Genomic DNA, 22139 nt, shown 5'->3' on the forward strand with positions numbered 1-22139 from the left:
TGGAATTTCATAGAATTTTGTTTGTTTGTGTGTGTGTGTGTGTGTGTGTGTGTGTGTGTGTGTGTGTGTGTGTGTGTGTGTGTGTGTGTGTGTGTGTGTGTGTGTGTGTGTGTGTGTGTGTGTGTGTGTGAGACCCAGGACCAAAACCATTATTAAATCACTGGGGTATATTTGTAACAATAGCTAAAAATACATTGTATCGCTCAAAATCATAGATTTTTCTTTTTTGCAAGAATCATTAGGATTTTAAAGAAAATGTTCGGTGAAGCTATTTTGCAAATTTCCTACCATAAGTATATAAAAACATTATTTTTGATTAGTAATATGCATGGCTAAGAACCTCTTTTGGACAATTTAAAAAAATAATTCAGTATTTCGATTTTTTTTTGCACATCAGATCCCAAATAGTTGTATCTTGTCCACATACTGTCCTATCCTAACAAATAGAAAGTGTGTGTTTGTTTGTTTTTACAACAACAATTTTGCCAAAATGTTCAGTGTTCAGTTGTAGTAATGTCATATGACGGTTGTCCGGAAGGTGGCGCTGTTGCACTATCAGGCCACAATCTCAACTCGAGGCCGCTTGATTTGTCTTTTAACGACTTGTTTTGAACGTCTGCTTGTAAACACCTACAGTAAACGGTGCTTCGCCACTGTTTACTTCCGACGTTTACGGATAACGGCTACTTCCCCCTCGCTAATTTGTTTGCTTTCACTGATTCATTTGCACTACACCGCCAAACATTCACGTCATATAAATGTAATATCGTTAAAGCTGACTTCGGAACAACGGGTTTTTATCAGTAGCCGAAGTCCCCTGAAAGGAGCTGTCGGTGTTTACCGTTATCGCTCGCTTCCACGGCGAGCACGTGCGCTCTCCCGCGGTAAACACGGAGCGGTCGCCGTAGGAACATCGCGTCTCTATGGTAATGAAGGCTGCCCCTTCCTCGCGGCCTGGCGCGGAGACTCAAAACAACTCTGGAAATGGTCAGACTCTTTTAAGCTGCCGAGCGTCGTAATGGAATCACATTAACTGTGGCCAGCTCGCGTCAGATGAGATTGAGCTGTTCTGGGTCTTCATTAACGCGGGGCTCAGAGGAACACGCTGTTCACACGTGATTTCAGGCTGATCCCTTAAAAGGCCTCTTTGTGACTCTTTTGTGACCAGTTCATACTGTGAGGGGTTTTGTCCATTTCGGCGGCCCTTCATTGACACCAAACCGTCCATATAACATTTCTTTAGCATTATCAGTAATCTCAGAATGATGGTCAAAATAAAAAATGCAGCTAAACAGTTAATAGGTGAAAAACACACACACACACACACACACACACACACACACATATATATATATATATATATATATATATATATATATATATATATATATATATATATATATATATATATATATATATATATATATATATATATATATATATATATACACACACACACACACACACACACATATCGCCTTTATTGAGCAAGGATGTATTAGCTGGAATTTAAAAGTGACAGAAAAAATACGATTCAAATGAATGCAGTTTGTACAAAAATATAGAATATTAAAATCGGTGATTTCTGAAGGATCCTGTGACACAAGATGAGTAATGATGCTGAAAATGCAGCTTTGCATCAGACAAATGAATCTTTAAAATAGTTATTTAAAATTGTAATATTTCACAATATGGGCGTTTTGTTGTACTTTTGATCAAATAAATGCGTCCTTACGTGGTAGTGTAACTGAGCATGAGTCTTTTGTCAGCCCTATAATTGTCCGATATTAAAGTCATCATGTATGCTTTCTAAGTTTAACAAGGCAAAATCTTCCCCTAAGGAATCAACTGCTTTATTTATCTACTTGCTGTTTGTTCAGTAGAAGTCTGGACACTCGGATTTTGCCTAGAAGGAAGAACACTGATCTCATGATTTTATTTGATCTTTAATAAGTTCACATTGCTCTACAATTGCACAATTGTGTGGGGTGTTTATGTTCCTTCTTCAAGTTAACCATGTCAGAACTACCTTAGCCGTGCAGGTCAATCCGATAATCCTTCTTTATTGAGTTCTGCCTGCAGATCACTTCATATTTACGTCATACTGTGACGGTGCAGAGATGATTGTCTCTATCATAAGCTAAGAGGACATCACCAAGAAAAGGGGCTGAATTATTTCAGGAGATGATGGTATCAAAACGCATTATTCAGGAACGAGCTACGGGTTTTGAGCTAAAAGTAATTTGTATCTGTCGGTCTGGTCTGTGACGTAAATATGATTTACAGAGTAAGCGTGTTCGCGTTGCATATAGGTAGAGGTTACACTGAAGTGTGCTTGCACTTTTAGCTCTTTATTGACATCGTATCTGTGAGTCACCAGTTACGTTCTTGTGATAAGTATCATTTATCGAAGCTAGAGGAAGATTATATCCTGAAGAGGTTTGCGAACGGGCCAAAAAGAGGAAATACGATACATCCTCAAAGTTATATGAGTTGTGGTGATTCCCTCCAGTAAGTTTCATTATGAATCACCTACTTTGTCTGTGTGGGCAGTCATTCATTCTGCTTTAATAATAGATTCTCACGCCAACACTAAATAATGGACGCCATTTATTTATATATATATATATATATATATATATATATATATATATATATATATATAATTTTTTTTAAATCTATTCTTTCAAAGTAACGTTTAAAAGACGAAAAAACACTATTACTTTAAAATACACTCCTTCAAATACACTGTAACTGTTAACTACACTATTACACTAATGTCAAAATTTTGCATTTAGTCCATTGTCAGTAGTGTGGTAATGTATGAAGCTCTGCTCACGCAGAAGTCACTCTCACACCAAGTTTTCAACGTGAAACTGCTGTGAAATCTGGGGACATTCCAGGCCGATCAGCAAACTTTTATGGGCAAAATCAAGCAATTTCAATAGGAATTCATGTGATTTACAAGAGGGCAAAACTTTACCAACGCAGATTTCGCAACAGATACGGTTGCTTCTGTGTGAGCCGTGCTTTATGCATGGCTACAAGATTGGCAAAAGACCACAAAATGTTGCTAGTGTGAATGGAAGTGTTTCACCCATAAATATTTGCGAAAAAACAATGAATGTGTTCTTCTGTAGTAAATTGATTGGGTCGCCAGATCAGGCTTTCCAGAAAAGTGTTTTCCTGTTGATAAACACTTTTGAAAACGCCGCACAGGCTAACAGGGAAGGGCCAAAATGGTTAAATAAAGTCATTATTTTTCTTTTCCTTGCACACAAAAAGTATTCAAGTAACTTCATACGATTATAGTCGAACCATAGATGTCACATTTTAACAATGTCCTTTCTAAGCCTTGAACATCTCAGTCAAAAATCAGTTGGATTTCATTAAAAATGTCTTTAGTGTTTGTTCTGAAGATGAACGAAGGTCTTGCAGATTTGGAACGACACAAGGGTGAATAACTCATTACAGCACTTACATTTTTTGTTGAACTTGAGGTTGAAATCGTAATTTAAAGTGACACTGAGACTGAGTTTTCATTTTAATCCTGTAAAGCTGCTTGCTTTTTTACAAACAAACATGACTTCACCTGAAGTGTTGAATCTTTACTGTGGTTTCCTCGCGACTGTCATTCTGTTTAGCTCTGTTTTTATTTTTGATGTTTGCTGACAGTACACCATTGCAAAGATATTTTGTTTTTACCCCTAAAAGCGTTAAAAAAACACTTTGCCTTAAATATCGTGGCATTAAACGTGACTTCAGCTTATTAATGTTGAGAATCATGACCTTCTTTAGGACATTCTTGAGCTTCAGTTTAGCATAAAAAATGTAGCAATCTCAATTTTAGTAAAAAAAACTGTCAAGGAGAAGTCAAATGACATGCGGTTTAAGGATGACGGACCCCATGGCGCTCATTAACATGCCCTCTGCTGAGAATCTTTCAAGGTTAATGGACAGCTCCTGTAGCTCGTGTGCAGAACATGCGCTGTTTCCCGGATCGCTCTCCGAATCAGTTGTGCATTCAGGCTGACCCTCTCACACACTTTGCTTCAATTAGCCACCAAGTGAATCACGGGTCAATCTGCTGGCGTTGCCATGACAACCTGACGTAAAGGATTTGGATTCTGTCGGCGCTGCTGGAGGCTTCACCGACATCACTGCTGAGAATACGCGCGTTATCACGTAGGGATGCATTCAAATGAAGAATCAAACGGTAGCAAAACAGGAAAAAGAAAACTCGCTCAAGTGTCGTCACGTATTCGTCTTCATTAGATGTGGATCGTCACATGCTGAACGATAAACGCGTGATAACTTGACCCTGACGTCGTCATAGTTATCGGCTGCTTTAAATAATTACTTTAAATTTGAGTAGTTACTAACCTGATTATGAATACAACTGAGGAAAACTCATTGACCCCAATAGTAGAATGTTGTTGGTTGTTGCCGGGGTGTTGCTATGTGGTTGCTGAGGTGTTCTTTGCTGTCGTGCGGTTGCGCATTTAACATCGCATATAATATCGTTGTAGGAAGTAACGGTTTCACAAACATCACATCTACGTCGTTAATTCAACAAAGGGTCGTTAATGACATCACATGCAGGTAGTGGAGTAATAACATTTGATGACTATTTAATTATTATTGTCAGTTTGCTTTGCTTTATGTTTAAGTAAATGTGGGTTCCCTCTAATGCCATACTCTAGATATGTACTAAATATATACATACTCTAGAAAAATGGTGCTTATTTAGAGCATGGTAAAATACATAGATTTAATATATATATATATATATATATATATATATATATATATATATATATATATATATATATATATATATATATATATATATATATATATGGAAATTTTAAAGTATGGCTTCCTGAAAAATGTTGGTATGATTATTTGACTTCATGATTGTTGAAAACATACTAAATCTGTTGTGTTGTCATTGCACGTGACCTACAAGCACAAGTTATATCACTTTACTATCATTAATCCTAAATGCCATAAAACGTCCATTCCTTCGAAATCTCGGGGGAAGCAGTAGGTCATCCAGGTCTTATCCAGTACTATAAATTCAGATATACTCTTTTTGTTTTTTGTTTTTGTGTGAGGCAAAGGTCAACTGAGTGCTGTTAAGAAATGACAGCATTTCAAACTGCTTATGCTTTACTCAAAGTTAAACGTGTGTGTATATGTGAGTTTGAATGTCATGCTGCGTGGCATTTATAGCCACAAATCAACAACAGTTTACCTCAGATCGTGAAAATAATAAAAGCAAAGATGTACGTTAAAACTGTACACTTACTGCGAACCTATGAGTGTATCCAATAACAAAGATGTTATCAGTCACTCAGTAGGTAATAATTGCACACTACATAGAGGTATATATTAATGTGATTTATGACACAGCGTAGGTGTTCAGAGAGGTTTTTAGCATAATGCTATGGAGTTGTGCTAACAGCATTTCTAGTTGGATGCTAAATAGTTCTGGTAGCTTAAGGCTGTGACAAATATATAATGTGTTTTCAATTATGTAATGAAAGTCTACTGTAAAAATTGGACCAGACAGATAACCTTATTGCAGCCTGAGTTTCATAACCGCACTCGCCTTACCTTTGCCTCAAACAAAACATTCTGCTGTGTTGTTTCATAATACAAAAGGTGTTTAAGAAACCAGTCCCTCGTATTCAGTTCAAAGTAATCCAGGGCACATTCTGGCCCAAAAACACTCCCAACAACAGCACGGTGCTTCTCCATCACCTCTGTTAAACACTCATATGCCATGACGTCAATGCATGTCTTTGCTATACTCCGAGAAAAAAACAAGGAAATGAATGTATGATCCAGGGGGGAAAACAGCTTTCAAGAAGCTTTGATTTGAGCAGTCAACCCCCTGCCCTCCCTCGCTTTCAGATCTCTGCTATCACACCTCCGCCTGCTGAGCCTTATGGGAGGCTGGTTTGACGTCAGCGGGTGTCAGCTCAGCTCATGGTCTGCCTCTGCTGCTAAATGGCTGCAGTAATTGATTTGGAAGAGCGGAGCGAGCCTCCAGCTAATTGGTCTGTGGCAGCAGCTGCTCTGTTTCAGGTCTCTCTTCACATCTTCTCCCAGTTCACGTCAAGCAAACAGAGCAACGCACTTTTATAAGCCGTGCAAATATGAGGGAGAGGTTGGCCGGGCATCATCTGACGGATGATTGAAAAGTACTAAAGTGCTCTGCTCTGGAAGGTTCACCTTTGAAGAAGTGCATGAATATGGTGTTTTTTGATCTTGAATTCATATCGATAAGTATCCACTAGTTGTTACCTACTCTTTATGTGAAAGCTGTGGGTAATTTCTGATGCTCATCCTTCTTTTGTTCTTTCCCAGATCATTCTTGCAACCAGAAACGGTAAAAGTGTGTATAATTTACAAAATAACAGTCCATTTCATGTGCAGCTAAATCTTCAGGATGTTATCTACCACAATGAAGTGTTAACCGTGAAGTTATTCATAATAAGGGCAGCACAGAAATAGTTTTCAGGGTGTTTTTTTTTTCCACAGTTATAACTCCAAAGGACACCGTACCAATAAAAGTTTAATTTAGTTCAAAAACCGGCCATATTATGACAAGACAAGCAACCCTGTACCTCCATCTGTCCTCCTTTTCCTGTGACCCTGAGCTACCATTCTTCCTTTGCTTTGTTGTCCCTCACCGTGCCTACTTGCTTATTAGTGTGCAAGCTATTTTTGAAAAATGACTCACCGACACCGTGCTCATTGTGCAGAGACATATGTACAATCGTCATCTGTAACGCTGCCCCTGACATCCATGTGCTGTTTGAATGTTATCACCAGCACCGTTCAGTCTAAAGTGTAACCTGTCACCAGCCCACATCTTCAGGCGTGAGTCATTCAAAGTTGGTGGTCTATGGTCTAGGAGTTGTGTGTGGTTAAGGTGTGAGGCTAAATGTATTTCCACTGGATGAACATTCATCCAATTAGCTGCTGACATCATATCCACCAGGATAGGTTCATCTGCTTGCAGTTAATATGTTTATGTCAGTCTGGCAAATGTACTGTGATTTTAACAATCATATGTCTTTTGAATTTCCAGGGTCATCGGTTTATATGTGGTCATTGTACATATACTAAATGAAATCTTAGCTGTGAAAATTGAACCATAAAATTGCAGAAAATTACATGTCAGGATTCTCTCATGTATTTTTCAAGCAATACATCAGGAAAGACAGCACAAGGGGATTAATTCAAGGGAACAAATGTTCTTTTCCAGGTAATGACTGTACTTTTAAAGCAACAGTTCAAGTACAACATCTAATCAGACATGATGAAGTAATTTATTCAAATGGATTATTCAAGACATTGGTGTGTCCTCATATACCCAGGGTGAAATAAAAATAGAAATATGATAACACACGCAACAAAATGCAGCATTGGTAATAATTTGATGCAAAATACAGCACCTTTGCTAAAACTTGCATGGCCTATAGTTTACATTTACAATACTCTCTTTGTTTTAAAATAGTTAGAATAGAATAGTTCACCCAAAAAACGAAAAATGTACTCACCCTCAGTCCATCCAAGATGTAGATGTTTGTTTCTTCATGAGAACAGGTTTGGAGTAATTTGGAGTAATTAAGCATTGCGTCACTTGCTCCTCTGTAGTGAGTGGGTGCCGTCAGAACTAGAGTCCAAACAGCTGGTATAAAAACTTTACATTACGATGTTTTAGCTTCAAACTTTGGCTTTCTCCAGTGAAAAAGTCACCTTGTCTGAATCAGGAGAAAAATATGCACAGATCAACCACCACAAGCCCAAATGATTCTAAACAAATATTTTGAGGTGAGATGTGACAATTATGTCTTATAAAGACATAAAATGTCTTTATTATGGACATTTTAAAGAGAGAATTATCACAGATACTTGTGGATTATTGTGTCTCAATCAACTCTCTCTCATTCTGATGGCACCCGTTTACTGCAGAGGATCAATTGTTGTAATGCAACGATCTACACATATGTTCCAATGAAGAAACAAAAATTTCTGCAAACTTACATTTTTCTGTGAACTATTCCTTTAACTGACATGTCCAAGATGTTTGAGCCACAATGTGAAATATGTTCTGAACAGATTTGCAGCAGCCAAAAGTGTCACAATTATCCCTGCACTACTGTAGCATAAGGTATTATTGTTTTCCCTTATGTGAAACAGACACCGACACTATGCACACACGCTTATGTGTGTATGTACTCTGGGATCATGTTTATCCTTGAGATGAGGGCGTACTGTAGGGGGTGCAGGCCGAATCTTTTCCTTCCCAGTGGTTCCTAAAAGTGTGGTGCACATGAAAGAGCACAGCATGATGTTATATAAACAACAAGGACCAAGGGTGGTCTGCGCACACCTAGAGGGGCCTGGACCTTTGAAGAGAGAGTACAGGAATCAAGTTCTAACATTAATAAGCTCAGAGTGGAAAATATGAAGAAGGTATCCGAAGAGAGAGTATACAGGGGATCTGGAGCAGGGCTGAATCAGAGAGAGCCTGATGTGAGGGAGGAATGCTTGACGTCATTCGGAGTGGCCTCCAGCTACTTGATTATTAACAGCTGACAGCCATCCTCTGCATGCTCTTTAGGGTCATATACTGAACTAAACTGAATGCAGCGTGTCCAGAATGTGGATATTTAATATTTATTTTCTGTTATTTCTGTTTTAATATCATGGGAATTGGCAGAAATAATAAAGCTTTGTTAAAATAAAAAAACCCAGATTTTTTTTTTTTTTTATATAAAGATGTTTGAGTTTTCAAAAATTATGAAAGAGCAAGACTGATTTCCTGGCATAGCCTAAATAAAACTAGAACTCCCTGCTGAAAAAAAAAAAACAGCATATGTTGGTTAGGCATGTTTTGAATCTGGGATGCTGGTTTGAGCTGGTTTAAGCTGGTTTAAGCTGGTTCTTTGCACATGACACATGACCAGCTTAAACCAGCAAAGGACCAGCGATGGACCAGCACAAACCAGCATCCCAGCTTCAAAACATAGCTAACCAGTATACGCTGTTTTTTTTTTCACCAGGGCTTGTACTAACTTTTAAAAGATGGTTCACACAAAAATTTTAATGCAATCTTCTTTCACTCACCCTCATTTTATTCCAAACCTCATCATTATTTCCTTTCCTCTGTTCAACATCGAAATGTTTTAGTGGTTGCTTGAATGAATGGGAACTGGAACTGGCGTGTTCAAAGCTCAGAAGTGTGCAAAAGCACAATAAAAAGTATTCTAAAAATACTACGATAGCACATATGACTCATGCGCTACATTCCAAGTGTTCTGAATCTTTCCCGACAGTGTTCATTTTCATTGACCAGACGTGAATCATTGCCTCAAATGTGAATTTCATAGCTTCTGGCTATTCGTTAACACATTTCTATGTTACATCTACCACATACATTTTTTATGTTCTTCAGATGAACCCCTGCTGAAAAACAAACAAACAATATAAAACATAACAGATTTTTTTTTATCATATTGCCATGACATCATGTCATATTATTACTGGTTAAAATGAGAATTGTGCTGGTTTTAATGGAAAAGGGCTCTACTAACCTTCTATTAGTGGTTTATTACAACCACTAAATCCTAATAGAATATGTCTAATTTTTAATGGTTAAAAGTTTTGCAAAAGGTATTTGTAGAAGAAAAAAAAACATTAGAATTTCTGTGATGGTTTCTATTGTTTTTGTTTGTTATGAATTGTTGGCAACTCACGTTTTTAAAGTACATAATGATTTCAAAATGTACGTATGATGAATGAAATACATGTTGTAAACGAGTCTGAAAGATTATTTTACTCATAAATTGAAAACCTATATGTTAATAAAAAAATAAAAATTAAAAACATTTAAATAAATAAATATATATATATATATATATATATATATATATATATATATATATATATATATATATATATATATATATATATATATATATATATATATATATATATATATATATATATATATATATATATATATATATATATATATATATATATATATATATAATAACCGATCGGCGTGATACGCTGTATTTTTTTTAAACCATTATAACTTATTGCTATTTTATATTTGTGCTAGTTTTTTTGTTTGTTTGTTTGTTTTCTGCTAACTGGTGGACTTTAAATTTGTTGGGTGTTTTCCCATCAACCTGCGCGGCGAGCGGAAATCAAGCAGCACAACGCCTCTGCGGTGATCATCCAGGTCTAAAATGGCAGGAGCAGAGGGAGACGATTCGCTTTATCCCATCGCGGTTTTAATCGATGAATTGAGAAATGAAGACGTTCAGGTAGACACCAGCACACCAGAATCCGAGTTTTATTCATATGTGTAAAAAAAATAGCGTTTTATTAGCATCTTCCAGCACTGCCCCCTGAAACCGTGCGAGCGATTCATTTAACGTCACAAAAGAAATTCATTTTTTTCCTCCTCTTTATTCTCTCGTGTAGTTGTTTCCAGAAAATAATCGATTTTGCAAAAAAGTGTCACGCTTTTAGATGTGTGTTTGATCCGTAACTCGAAGCCTGAAGATAGGAGCTGGATCTGGGTATAATAAGCTTGAAATAGACCGGTTAACTCTCCGCGTTTGTCTCGGCGGCTTTCCGGACTGTTATAGGTCGTGTACATTAGGATGCTACTCATTTAGTCATTTTCCAGGTCAGTGTTTCTCGATCCTGGCACTGATGTCTTGATCTGACACACCCAGGTCATATCTCGAAGCCTTTAGTAATGAAGGAGAGGTGCTAGCTGTTAAACTGTGCTGTGATGAGAACCACTGACCTGGATTTTTATGCATGATAACAGTGAGACTAAGACTGTTATTCTGTGCACATCCTCAGTTACGCTTGAACAGTATTAAGAAGTTGTCCACTATTGCTCTGGCACTGGGTGTGGAAAGAACACGGACCGAACTACTGCCATTCCTTACTGGTAAGAGGATCTGTATTTCTGAAGGGAATGAGGATCTTTGCTTTTGTTATTCCTGGCTCATCTGTGTAAGGATAAGTATTTTAGTTATTTACTTGGCCTGTCAATTAATTTTCATACTAATACATTAAGACAAAATGTACTTGAATAATTTTATGTATGGAATTGAGCATTTTAGCAGATTTAACTGTCATGTTTGTTGGCCGTTTGTTGTTGTTTCATAGATCTTTGTCTGTTACACTTGCTTTTGGTTTGCATTACTAAATATCGGTTGGCTAACTGACATCCCTTCAACTGCAGACACCATATATGATGAGGATGAGGTTCTCCTTGCCTTGGCTGAGCAGCTCGGGAGCTTCACTGTACTGGTTGGAGGCCCAGAGTTTGTGCACTGTCTCCTGGTAAGTCACTAAAGGCGAGGTGAAAATGACCAGATCAGGTATTAGCCGTGTATCGAGAGACCTCTTCACGCGTTTTGATCTTCACTTCTTCTCCTCAGCCTCCCCTCGAGAGTTTGGCCACAGTGGAGGAAACGGTTGTGCGGGACAAGGCTGTGGAGTCTCTGCGAAAGATCTCTCAGGAACATTCCCCCGTAGACCTAGAGGTGCATTTTGTACCGCTCGTGAAGCGCTTGGCCAGCGGGGACTGGTTCACCTCCCGAACGTCTGCGTGCGGGCTGTTCAGCGTCTGCTACCCTCGTGTTTCCAGTACAGTTAAAGCGGAAATCCGTCAGTAAGTCCTAACGATGCCTTGGGTTGTTTTTTTTTTTTTTTTTTTTTTTCTCCTCTCCCCTCAATCACTGCGGTCATGTTCAGTATTTAATGATAAGGTTGTCTTCACAGGCACTTCCGCACGCTTTGCTCAGACGACACTCCCATGGTGCGCCGAGCCGCCGCCTCGAAGCTGGGAGAGTTTGCGAAGGTTCTGGAGCTGGACTATGTTAAGAGTGACATAATTCCTCTCTTTACAGCGCTAGCATCTGATGAGCAGGTACACATTTGCCTATAGAAAGACTGTTTATTTGGGCTATTTGTTGGTCAGTGACATGCAGCTTGATTTGTTTTGCTTGAGTGTTTTTTTTTTTTTTTTTTTTTCCCCATTTCGTTCATGTTTCCCTGCGGGTTTCCACAAATAAAAGTTCTGTGGTTTAACCACAATATGCACAGTACACACATGTAAATAAACATTTACATTTGAATGCAATTGTTTGACTACACTAAAATTTATATTGTTTTAAGTACAGTAGTATTGAAGTATTTTATTATTATTATTTTTTTTTTTAAATATAAACTTTACCAGCTATAAAAATTTAAAATATAACAACAACATCTTTTTATTTATTTAGTAATAACCAATATTAATGAATACCTTTTTTTTATTAGTATTAGATGTTGTCTTAGTGTTTAAAAAAATATTTACGGGCAGGTCTGACAAGTTTTTATTATTATTATTATTATTTTAATTTTATGATCTGTGTACTTGAAAATAATGATGATAAAGATCATTAAATATGGTATATTTTTCCGTTTGGTTACACTGTGTCATTTTGAGTCATTTAAATGTGAGCATTTCTTGTTTTTATTTATTAATTTGTCTAAACCAACATGAATATATAAATTACATTTGTAAGAACGTATATATATTTAGAACTTTACATTTAAGGTTTTAATTTTTTCCATGCATTTCGTTTTCTCCACAGGACTCTGTGCGTCTCTTGGCAGTGGAAGCTGGCGTCAGCATCGCTACTCTGCTGCCACAGGAAGACTTGGAGGCCCTGGTTATGCCCACTTTACGTCAGGCTGCAGAGGACAAGTCCTGGAGGGTGCGCTACATGGTGGCAGACAAGTTCTCAGAAGTGGGTACTTATGAAACGCATATTTGGCCGTTATCCACATCGCCTCTGAGACTCTGAATCGACTCGGGTTGTTTTTCTGTTTGTGTAAAGTTGCAAAAAGCAGTTGGCCCAGAGATCACCAAGAACGATCTGGTCCCGGCGTTCCAGAACTTGTTGAAAGACTGCGAGGCAGAGGTCCGGGCCGCTGCTGCCAACAAGGTGAAAGGTGAGGTGTCCCATTGCCAGTTTCCCAAAGTCTGATGTCTCCATGAAAAGAGCCACAAAACAACACCCTTATCCCATGGCCTGTTTATCTCTGCAGTATTCTGTGAAAATTTGCCTGAAGACAGCAGGGAGACCATCATCATGACTCATCTTCTGCCATGCGTCAAGGTACACATTTTAATCTCGCCCACTTGTTTATGAAATTGCGTGTGGCTGAACAGTTATGCCGCACCGCGCCGGCCAAGTTCTCAGGAGGGGGTACTTAGAAAACTCAAGCTTGTTTTTTGATAATGTGATATCATATCTGGGAAGGTATCCAGGTTGTCTCTGCAAGAGATCTTGCAGTAGGTCTGGTTGTTTTTTTGAGGGTGTTTACATTTTCAACATAAACAGGTGGTAGCTTTAGGACAGAATGATTGTTTCGTACGCATGCAGTAATCTAGTTCATACATCAAACATGTTTAAATATATGCAGACTGAGGTTTATGCCTAGTCTGTACAGATTATCAATTTACTCGTTTTTAGGACCGCATCATCGGGTGAGCTCATTGGTTTGTTGTTGATCTGTCAATCTCTTCTGAGGTGATGGGCAGCAGGGGTCACTGTTGTTATCCGTTACACCCGTAGGTAAATCCATGTCAGCTGTCTGTTTCTAGGTTTATTTAGCATCAGCCTCTGATAGGCTTCTATTATTTTTATTTCTTGGTGTATGCCTGTGATTGACTGAAAATTTAATGCTAGAGGAAGTGAAATACAGCCTGAGCTTGTCTTCCAAGTAACTACGGGAAGTTTAGATGATGTATAAAAATATCAAATAGAATATTGAAACACAATCTAATTTTATATATATATATATATATATATATATATATATATATATATATATATATATATATATATATATATATATATATATATATATATATATATATATATATATATATATATTTAATTAATTTTATTTTAGCAAAAAAAACTACAAAAAAATCTGGTATATTTTAACCTTTTGAAATTGGTTATAATAGTGAATTGGTTTCAAAGATATTGACAAATAATTTATGATCATATATGAATGAATTTTTTTCCCGGGATCCTTCGTCAGTCAGTTTTTAATGCGTGCCATTGGTAGTTTAATAATTTTTTTGCAAAACACTGCAGTTAGAAATTATACAAAAAACACGACATGTTGTAACTATATCCTCTGCCAAAATATCATCAAATTTTGGTACTTTGATATTGGTCACAAAAAAACAAAAAAATCTTAATATAATAAACAACATTTTTTGCACCATTTAACAGAGATCCCATGCTAATTTAGCAGGTTATAGTTTAGTCAAATTAGTTGGTTCAAAAGAATGATAACCTGCTTAACATATGGTGTAATATAAAATCTGGTTAACTTTCTGTGCATAGGCATTTTATGGAAATGGGATTTCAGTGTAGAGGACAGTTCAGGACAAGCCTCTCTTTTAGGATCTAGACTACAAAGAACAGTGGAGCCTTGCAGTGTTCCTCATGAGTGGCCTGAGAGTCTCATGACCTGATGTTAGATATCTGTTAATAATCTTATGTAAGCGGCTTGTTCCTCACAGATGCAACCAGCTTTCTGCTTACTTTGTCAGCAGATGTCGATCTGCCATTGACCTACACATACAAACTGTCCGCTGAAACATCAGATCAAAGATAACTTAAGATTTCAGACATTCTGCAGCATTTTACAAGCAAATCAATTTCAGGCTCAAATGGACCAAATGATGCTGGCTGTCTTCAAAGACCCCAGTAATGGGGGTGGGATGTTTAGACACCTAATGGATCAGTTTAGGATATGATTTGAAAACCTTTGCAGGTAGACACAGCATAGGTGAGCAATTTGAGGTGACTTGTTACTGCTTTGTTTTAAAAATAGACAGAATTATTTAATATGCCATACTATAAATGAAAATCAAACCACAAGCCATTCTTGAGCCCAGAAATATTTAATTGTGTTAAATATTACCCCTTTGTTGTTGTTTTTTTTAAGTTGCTGCTAAGATGACAATTGTTGTTAATAATAATAATCATACTATCTTATTATAATTTTTTGCTATTGACAGTGTAATGTTCAATCTGACTCAGTCAAGCATAATTATATTTTTGTCATCTGTTTGGTGATTAATATTGTTTTCTGGTTGTTCTACTGTTATAAATGATAATACTGACAAAGAATATCATCTTGTTACTGTTGTTATTGTAGCTGCTAAAAATGACAATGACTAATAATGGTAACAACTGCTGCACAACAGGTTTTATTTCTAAAATATTTATTTAAACGTCTGTTGTTGTTGTTGTTGTTGTAGTAGTACATTAAGTTGCTTTTCCTTCCCCATCCTGCAATTACCTTTTCTCTGATTACAGCTACTAAATCAAATAGCTTGATTTCAAAGCCCTCAAGCCTCCTTCTCTTCCCTTAACAGGAGCTGGTGTCTGACACAAACCAGCATGTGAAGTCTGCCTTGGCTTCTGTCATCATGGGTCTCTCTACCATCTTGGGCAAGGACAACACCGTCGAACATCTGTTGCCTCTTTTCCTGGTCCAACTGAAGGACGAGGTAACCCACCTGGAGCTCGGCCCAGCTCTCATCTGTCTGTCTCTATCTCTCTTGTTGTCAAAGATCCTTCTGATTGTACGAGAGCAGAGACACTTTTCCAGGTCTGATAGGTCACCTTGCTTAAGGGCTGTTTGCTAATTTGTCCTCTCTATAGTCCTTGATTGATGTTCCTTTGATTGGGCTCTTGTCCATGACCACTCTCCTAGTTGTATTAGTTTTTCCGATTGTACTAATAAACTCTTAGTCTGTTTTTAATGAAGTTGAACTTTGGCCTCAGCTTTCAGCAAGACCATGCCAAACCAAAACCCATCCAAACTCTATCCTCCAGTGTTTTTGTTCCCTTCTGTTTTATTGGACTCCTCTCGATTGTCAAACACACCATCTGAAAATGTTAAGAGCTGGATTCTGTGAATTCTGTCCTGAAGTGTATTTCCATTGGCTGCTTAACCGCCCGGCTCTGTTTGACTAACAAACTTTGTTGTTTGGATTTTAGTCAGTCAGCACCAAAGTGCACTTGCTCAAGCAAGTCATCAAATATTTGGCAGCATGTATTTGTGAGCTGTTACGATATTACACGAGTGTGGTGTCCTCCTGGAGCCATTTAAGGGAAATATAAAAGATGCTTGCTTAGAAGTAATTATGGATATTTTAAAGCCTTAAAATCATTGACCATGTTTACTTTCTTTAATACGTGTTTAATGTCCTGGTCTTTTTCTGTTTCGTTGGTGTTGAAACGTCTTATTTCTATTCCTTAAGGTAAAAGGTTTACCCAAAAATGAAAACTCATAAATTACTCCCTGTTATGTAGTTTCAAACATAAGACCTTAGAAATGAGAAAGGTAGTAAAGGCCTTGAAGGTGTCCGTTGCATTGCTGTCTATGCATGATCGGAAAGCTCTTGGATTTCATCAAAAATATTTAGATTTGTCTCCAAAGATGAACAAAGGTCTTGCTGGTTTAAAATGACAGTTATTAATGAGTGATTTAATGACAGAATACATTTTTGGGGGGGGTAAACAAGCCCTTTAAAATAAAAATATATAATATAGTGTATTACTTTTGTAGTAGTTAAGAATGTATATTTAATTTATTATTTTCATGTTTTCCTGTAGTGTCCTGAGGTGCGTCTGAACATCATCTCTAATCTGGACTGTGTGAATGAGGTGATCGGGATTCGGCAGCTCTCTCAGTCTTTGCTGCCAGCTATAGTAGAGCTGGCTGAGGATGCCAAGTGGAGGGTTCGACTGGCCATCATTGAGTACATGCCTTTGCTGGCTGGCCAACTGGTGGGTCTGCACTCTGCTTGAGATCGATTATTGGTAGAAAAGAATGCTCATGTTCCAAATTGTTTCTTTCTTTTGTCATGATATTCTGTCGTTAAGGTTGAGTAAATGACTAAAACAACAGACTGATTTGGAAACGCATGGGAATGAGAAATGGTTGGATTATAACTATGGATTGTAACTTCATTTCCAGGGAGTGGAGTTCTTCGATGAGAAGTTGAACTCCCTGTGCATGGCATGGCTTATTGATCATGGTAGGTCTTCTAAGTCTGATGATTATTGTGAATGCTGTAAGAAAAAAGATGTACTGAGTTATTGAAGACGGTAAACCAGAACCTTTAAACTGTGTGAGTTCAAGCAGATGCATTTGTTTACATTTGAAGATAGCAGCGCTTGCCTGAGCCTCTTTCCTGTCTTACTGCTTCCTCAAAAGGAGAAAGAGAATGGCGCATTAATCTCAAAAAGTTTCTTTTATAAGCCAATTATAAGAGTCTTGATAAGTTTGCTTTCTTTCCTCTCCTCACAATTTTTATTATGGTGTTGCTATTTTGAAGTAGAAAAGGCCAGTGAACCGACACTTTAAATGTATAAATGCATAAATCCAATTTCTAAACACTGTAGTCGTTTTTTTTTCTTTTATGATAATTAAAATGAGAGTACATCCACACTACACTTCTACTTTTTAGCTCTTATTTTAGTAAATAAACTTATTTTATACAGCAAGGGTGCATCAAAAAATAAGTTACAGTAAAGAAATTTAATCAAACAATTCTGAAAAATAGCGCAATGATTCCATATACATGAATGATTTCTTTAAGCTGACTCAAGACTACAGTAATAGCTGCTGATAATTCCAAAAATTTCCAACGTAATATCCAGCTTTGGACAGGCTTCAGTTTTATAGAACAGATAAGACTTTTAAATTGGCTGCTGATCTTGCTTCGATTGGCGTGTCAGTGGTAATGAATGTTTCAGATTGATGAGCCTCTTAGCAAATCTTCAATTTAATGGTTGTCAGAACGGTTATGATCTCACTTTGAACCATGCACTGAGTGGATCCAGCTGTTGAGGTGTTTTGCATGGAGGTTTTCAGCGAGGACCTCGACCGTGTACACACACACACACACACACACACACACCGTTTCACTCTGACACAGTTGTAGACAAAGGGCCAGATGGGTTACATCACTGGAATGTTCTTGTATATCCTGTGCTGCTGGGCCAGTGCTGTCCTCTTACATAAGAGCTCAGAGCCGGAGCGGCGCTATGCTCGGCTGTCTGTCATGTGTAAATGTGAACTCCTCTTTCTGACAAATACACACAGGCACATCTGCAAGAGGTACACGGTGTCAAATGGATTCTCATTTTATGCGTTTTATAATCTGTTTAAAGCTTGACCTACTTCATGAAACTACTCATCACATTTTGCCTGATGTGAAGCAGTTTATTTTTTTCATAAGCTCTGTAAGGACTATGGATGGGGTTTTGTCGACTTTTAAACTCTAAATAGGATTGTCTTGGGCAAATTCCCAGCCTTTTGATGAAGGGGGTTATGTCATCGTCAGACGGATTTCAAAAGAACCGCCCGTCTGATGTTGCAGATTTGTGATGCACAATTTCCCAGGATGTTTGTAGTTATTTACTCTTCCCAGAATGAAGGTTAAATGGCTTGATTGTGATCTCTATTCGAGTTATTGTGAAGTCAGGTGGAATGTAATCTCTGGATGTAATGCTGAGCACCAAAACAATGTTGATTAACCCTGTTTGGGTCCAACTGTCGTGCCAGATAATCTAATCAGACAAACTGAAAGCTGAAACTGGCAAAGTAAATATTACAAAACAAGTGCATTATTCGCATGAAATCATCTTCAAATCAGAAAAAATAAGTGGAATGATGGACCTTTGCTCTGTTGGATAACAAGGGTGTTGTAGTGGATTAAAATCTGGACTAGTAATGGAAGATTGTAGTTTTAATCCCCTTAAGGGACAATCCATGGATTATTCTTGTCTTTAAATAGACACAATATTTTATTTATTATTTATGCTCTGGTCATTCTTCTATATCAAATGTCCAGCTTTGTCTGCTGTAAATGTATTATTCAATTTTAAATTCATTCATACATGGATAGATACTGAATGTATGTCTTTTTAGTTTGTATGATTAGTATCTGGTCCTAAAAATATTTACCTAAATGTCAGTTTTCATCTTAACATTATCTTTTGCCTTAATCTGCAGTGTTTGCCATCCGAGAGGCTGCCACCTGCAACCTCATGAAGCTGGTGGAGAAGTTTGGAGCAGAATGGGCCCAGAACACCATTGTGCCCAAAGTCCTTGGCATGGCCAATGATTCTAACTACCTGCACAGGATGACTACTCTCTTCTGCATCAATGTAAGTCTGGATGCCCTGACTGGTGCCTGTTTCCCAGTTCTCCCAGTTGAAAGTCATTTCATTAATATCTAGTGTGGAAAAATGAGAACAAATTAAAATTATTATTATTTCTTTTTTTTCTTCTCCAGGCTCTGTCTGAAGTATGTGGACAGGAAATCACCACCAAGCACATGTTGCCTGTAGTCCTCAAGATGTCTACTGATCAGGTGGCTAACGTGCGCTTCAATGTGGCCAGGTGCTTACAGAAGATCGGACCAGTTTTGGACAGCAGGTATCTTTAAATAATAGCTGCCTCTACCCTTTTTGTATCTTTATGTCATAAGCAAACAAACCAGCAATACAAACAATGATGTTTTCAACAGTGCTTTGCAGGCCGAGGTTAAACCAGTCCTGGAGAAACTAGCTACAGACCAAGATATGGATGTGAAGTACTTTGCTCTAGAGGCTATAAGTGGTAGATTTCCTTTTATCTCTTTAACCTTTGAAACATGAATCCTCTCAAAAACATTGTTTCATTCTCCCCCATACTGTGTTTTTTTTGCTCTTTCAATAGTTCTGGCCTTGGATTGACCGACTTCCTCACCACATCCAGCGAAAAACTGACAACACAAGACCTGTTGCATTATATTTATTGTTCATTTTGAATGATTAAGTATCGTCGTTGTGTTCTTGTTTACTCTCAAAGATATTGAATGATCAAAGGATGGACTTTGACTATCAAGTTTTACCTCAACCATTGTTAGCGCAGCTAAGCTCTGCATGCTTGTACAATTCACGCATAGCTCTTCGCGAAAGTCACCCATGAGCCATTCCAGTGCAATCGTATCGGAATCGGTACATGCCTGCTTCAGCATGCCGTTAGCTTTTCTTAGACTGTAGCTCATCCTGCCAGTAGCAGATGGTGCGAAATGCCTGTTTATTTGCTTTAGTAGATTTGCTAGCGCACAGCACATTGTTTACATGTGTTCCCTCTCTAGAGGGGGAAAAAAAAATCTCATGTGCTCACACGGTTTAACCGCAGAGTCCTCCGTGTGCACGGGGCAGATTGTGTTCTGAGCACATGGTTAGATTGCAGTCTCTCTAGAAATTGGCTGTACGCACCGTAGTCACACCTTTTATCATGAGCTTTTTTCCATCTAGGGACCATATAATTGAATCAGTTGTGCCGCAACACGGAAGCACGTCTGAGGCATCAACTCACGCCGTTTTGCCTGCATTTATGCGCTCATGAATAGCCCCCGTTCATAAACGTAGATTTTCTCGAACTTTTGTGCCAATTAAATATCTAGTTATAATACGATTTTGTACGTTTTTCGATTATACGTTTTTCTCGTTTAGGTGTAAGGCATGTTAAAAATGTGGTCGTGTCATGAAATCATTCGGCTGGTGCGGAGGAGTATCGTTTCGTGGCACGTAATTCAGCAATATTCTTTGTTACAAACAACTTGCGTTTACTGAATCGTGAGGAAACCCTTTGTTCATGTTCAATATCATGAGAATTCTAATGTTTTGTTTTTGTTTTAACTCCTTTGGGACATCGGTGTACTTTTGGGACTAAATAAAGTCAGTTGAACTACGTATTTTGCAGTTGTCCTCCTTTGGCGTACTCTTGCAGACTAATCGTTGCATAATTCTAATTGAAACGGGCTGTGCGTCACACCTGTTAGTATCGTCTCTTAAGAGTTTGTCATCCTATATGAATTTTAAAGATTAATGGGGAATCAGGTTTTTGGTCTCCCGATGAACTGTTTTCTACAGTTACCTGGCTAGCGATCTTATCGACAGCGTTGGATTGCATGTTTTCGTCACTGAATTTGGAAGGAACCGGTGGCGCTGTACTCTGGCATTTCTCCCGAGTATCAAATGTCTTATTTAAGCAGAATTATTTCAAAAGGCTGTAAAAACCCTTAGGCTGGATGTGTGACTAGATCCACTTGGAACAAATCCGAACAGCTCACGTAGTAAAGTTATTAGTGAGGGAAGCAAAATCCTGTATCATTTGAATTTGGACCTTTACAATTCTTGAGGCATGTAGTCATCGGTTATGCTCACTTTAGCGTAATGGTTTGCATGGGTATTTAACGCGGCCTCATTACCTGAACCTAAATGTGGAGACAATGGGGCATTAGTGTCTAAACCTTAAATTAATGCCACCAGCAATTACTCTTAGAAATGGCGACATGGTACATTATAGCATGTAGAGCGGAATAAAAAGTGATGTGGACGTCTGTCTTGAAGAATGTGGGGATGTTCGAGTGTAACACGACTTTTTAAGCTGCGCTATCATCAGTGTTAAGTCTGTGTACTTCCTGTGTAGCTTAGATGGGTCATTGTTGCCAATTGTTTTCAGATGTTCCTGTTTGTGTTTAAGCAGGATTATGCAATGGCAGCTGTGCTGAAGATGGCTAATAATCACTTTGTTTAAACATCATGCTGAAATTCAAAGACTGATGGCACTGAAATGCGGTTACTCCCAAAATCCTGTTTAGTTTCCAGTGTTACATCATTCAAACGGTTGTTTAATGGCATCCTTAAACTACCATTTCTCCACTCTTACACAAGGTGTTCCCCGATGTTCAGTACTTGGCACATTTTTCTTTTCTTTACGCTCCTTTCTCTGAGCCGATATCAGCTTTCAACATGGTCTCAACTTTCACTACTACGCTGGTGACATTCAGATTTCAGCACTAGCTGAATCACCACTTCTAGCAGCTTCTCTGCTGCATCAAGTACTGGATGAGCTCCGACTTCCTGAAAGTTGGCTATTGTGTGATGATTAGTCAAAGACGAGGCCTGATTCACGAGTCAACTTTCAAGTTTAGTTCT

The 22139-nt window shown here is 37.9% G+C and overlaps 1 protein-coding gene across 1 annotated transcript; it reads left to right on the plus strand.

Moving 5' to 3' along the window:
• Positions 1 to 10216: 10216 nt before the first annotated feature.
• Positions 10217 to 20893, plus strand: ppp2r1bb (protein phosphatase 2, regulatory subunit A, beta b). The gene is made up of 15 exons (XM_043259225.1): positions 10217 to 10355; positions 10906 to 10996; positions 11294 to 11394; positions 11493 to 11725; positions 11836 to 11983; positions 12693 to 12848; positions 12939 to 13053; positions 13150 to 13220; positions 15506 to 15640; positions 16752 to 16925; positions 17116 to 17176; positions 19159 to 19313; positions 19442 to 19584; positions 19676 to 19767; positions 19867 to 20893. Exons 1-15 carry the CDS (start codon positions 10278 to 10280, stop codon positions 19881 to 19883), a joined length of 1770 nt encoding a protein of 589 aa, XP_043115160.1. The 5' UTR covers positions 10217 to 10277; the 3' UTR covers positions 19884 to 20893.
• The last annotated feature ends 1246 nt before the right edge of the window (positions 20894 to 22139 follow it).

This window comes from Puntigrus tetrazona, chromosome 15, assembly GCF_018831695.1.
Source record: "Puntigrus tetrazona isolate hp1 chromosome 15, ASM1883169v1, whole genome shotgun sequence".
In the NCBI taxonomy this organism is placed as follows: domain Eukaryota; kingdom Metazoa; phylum Chordata; class Actinopteri; order Cypriniformes; family Cyprinidae; genus Puntigrus; species Puntigrus tetrazona.

What these genes read in the sequence shown, in the direction of transcription:
- ppp2r1bb (XM_043259225.1), top strand. Translation starts at nt 10,278, where the DNA reads ATGGCAGGAGCAGAGGGAGACGATTCGCTTTATCCCATCGCGGTTTTA. An exon ending in TGAGAAATGAAGACGTTCAG is followed by an intron (nt 10,356 to 10,905) that starts GTAGACACCAGC and finishes GCACATCCTCAG; the next exon opens with TTACGCTTGAACAGTATTAA. An exon ending in GGCATGGCTTATTGATCATG is followed by an intron (nt 17,177 to 19,158) that starts GTAGGTCTTCTA and finishes CTTAATCTGCAG; the next exon opens with TGTTTGCCATCCGAGAGGCT.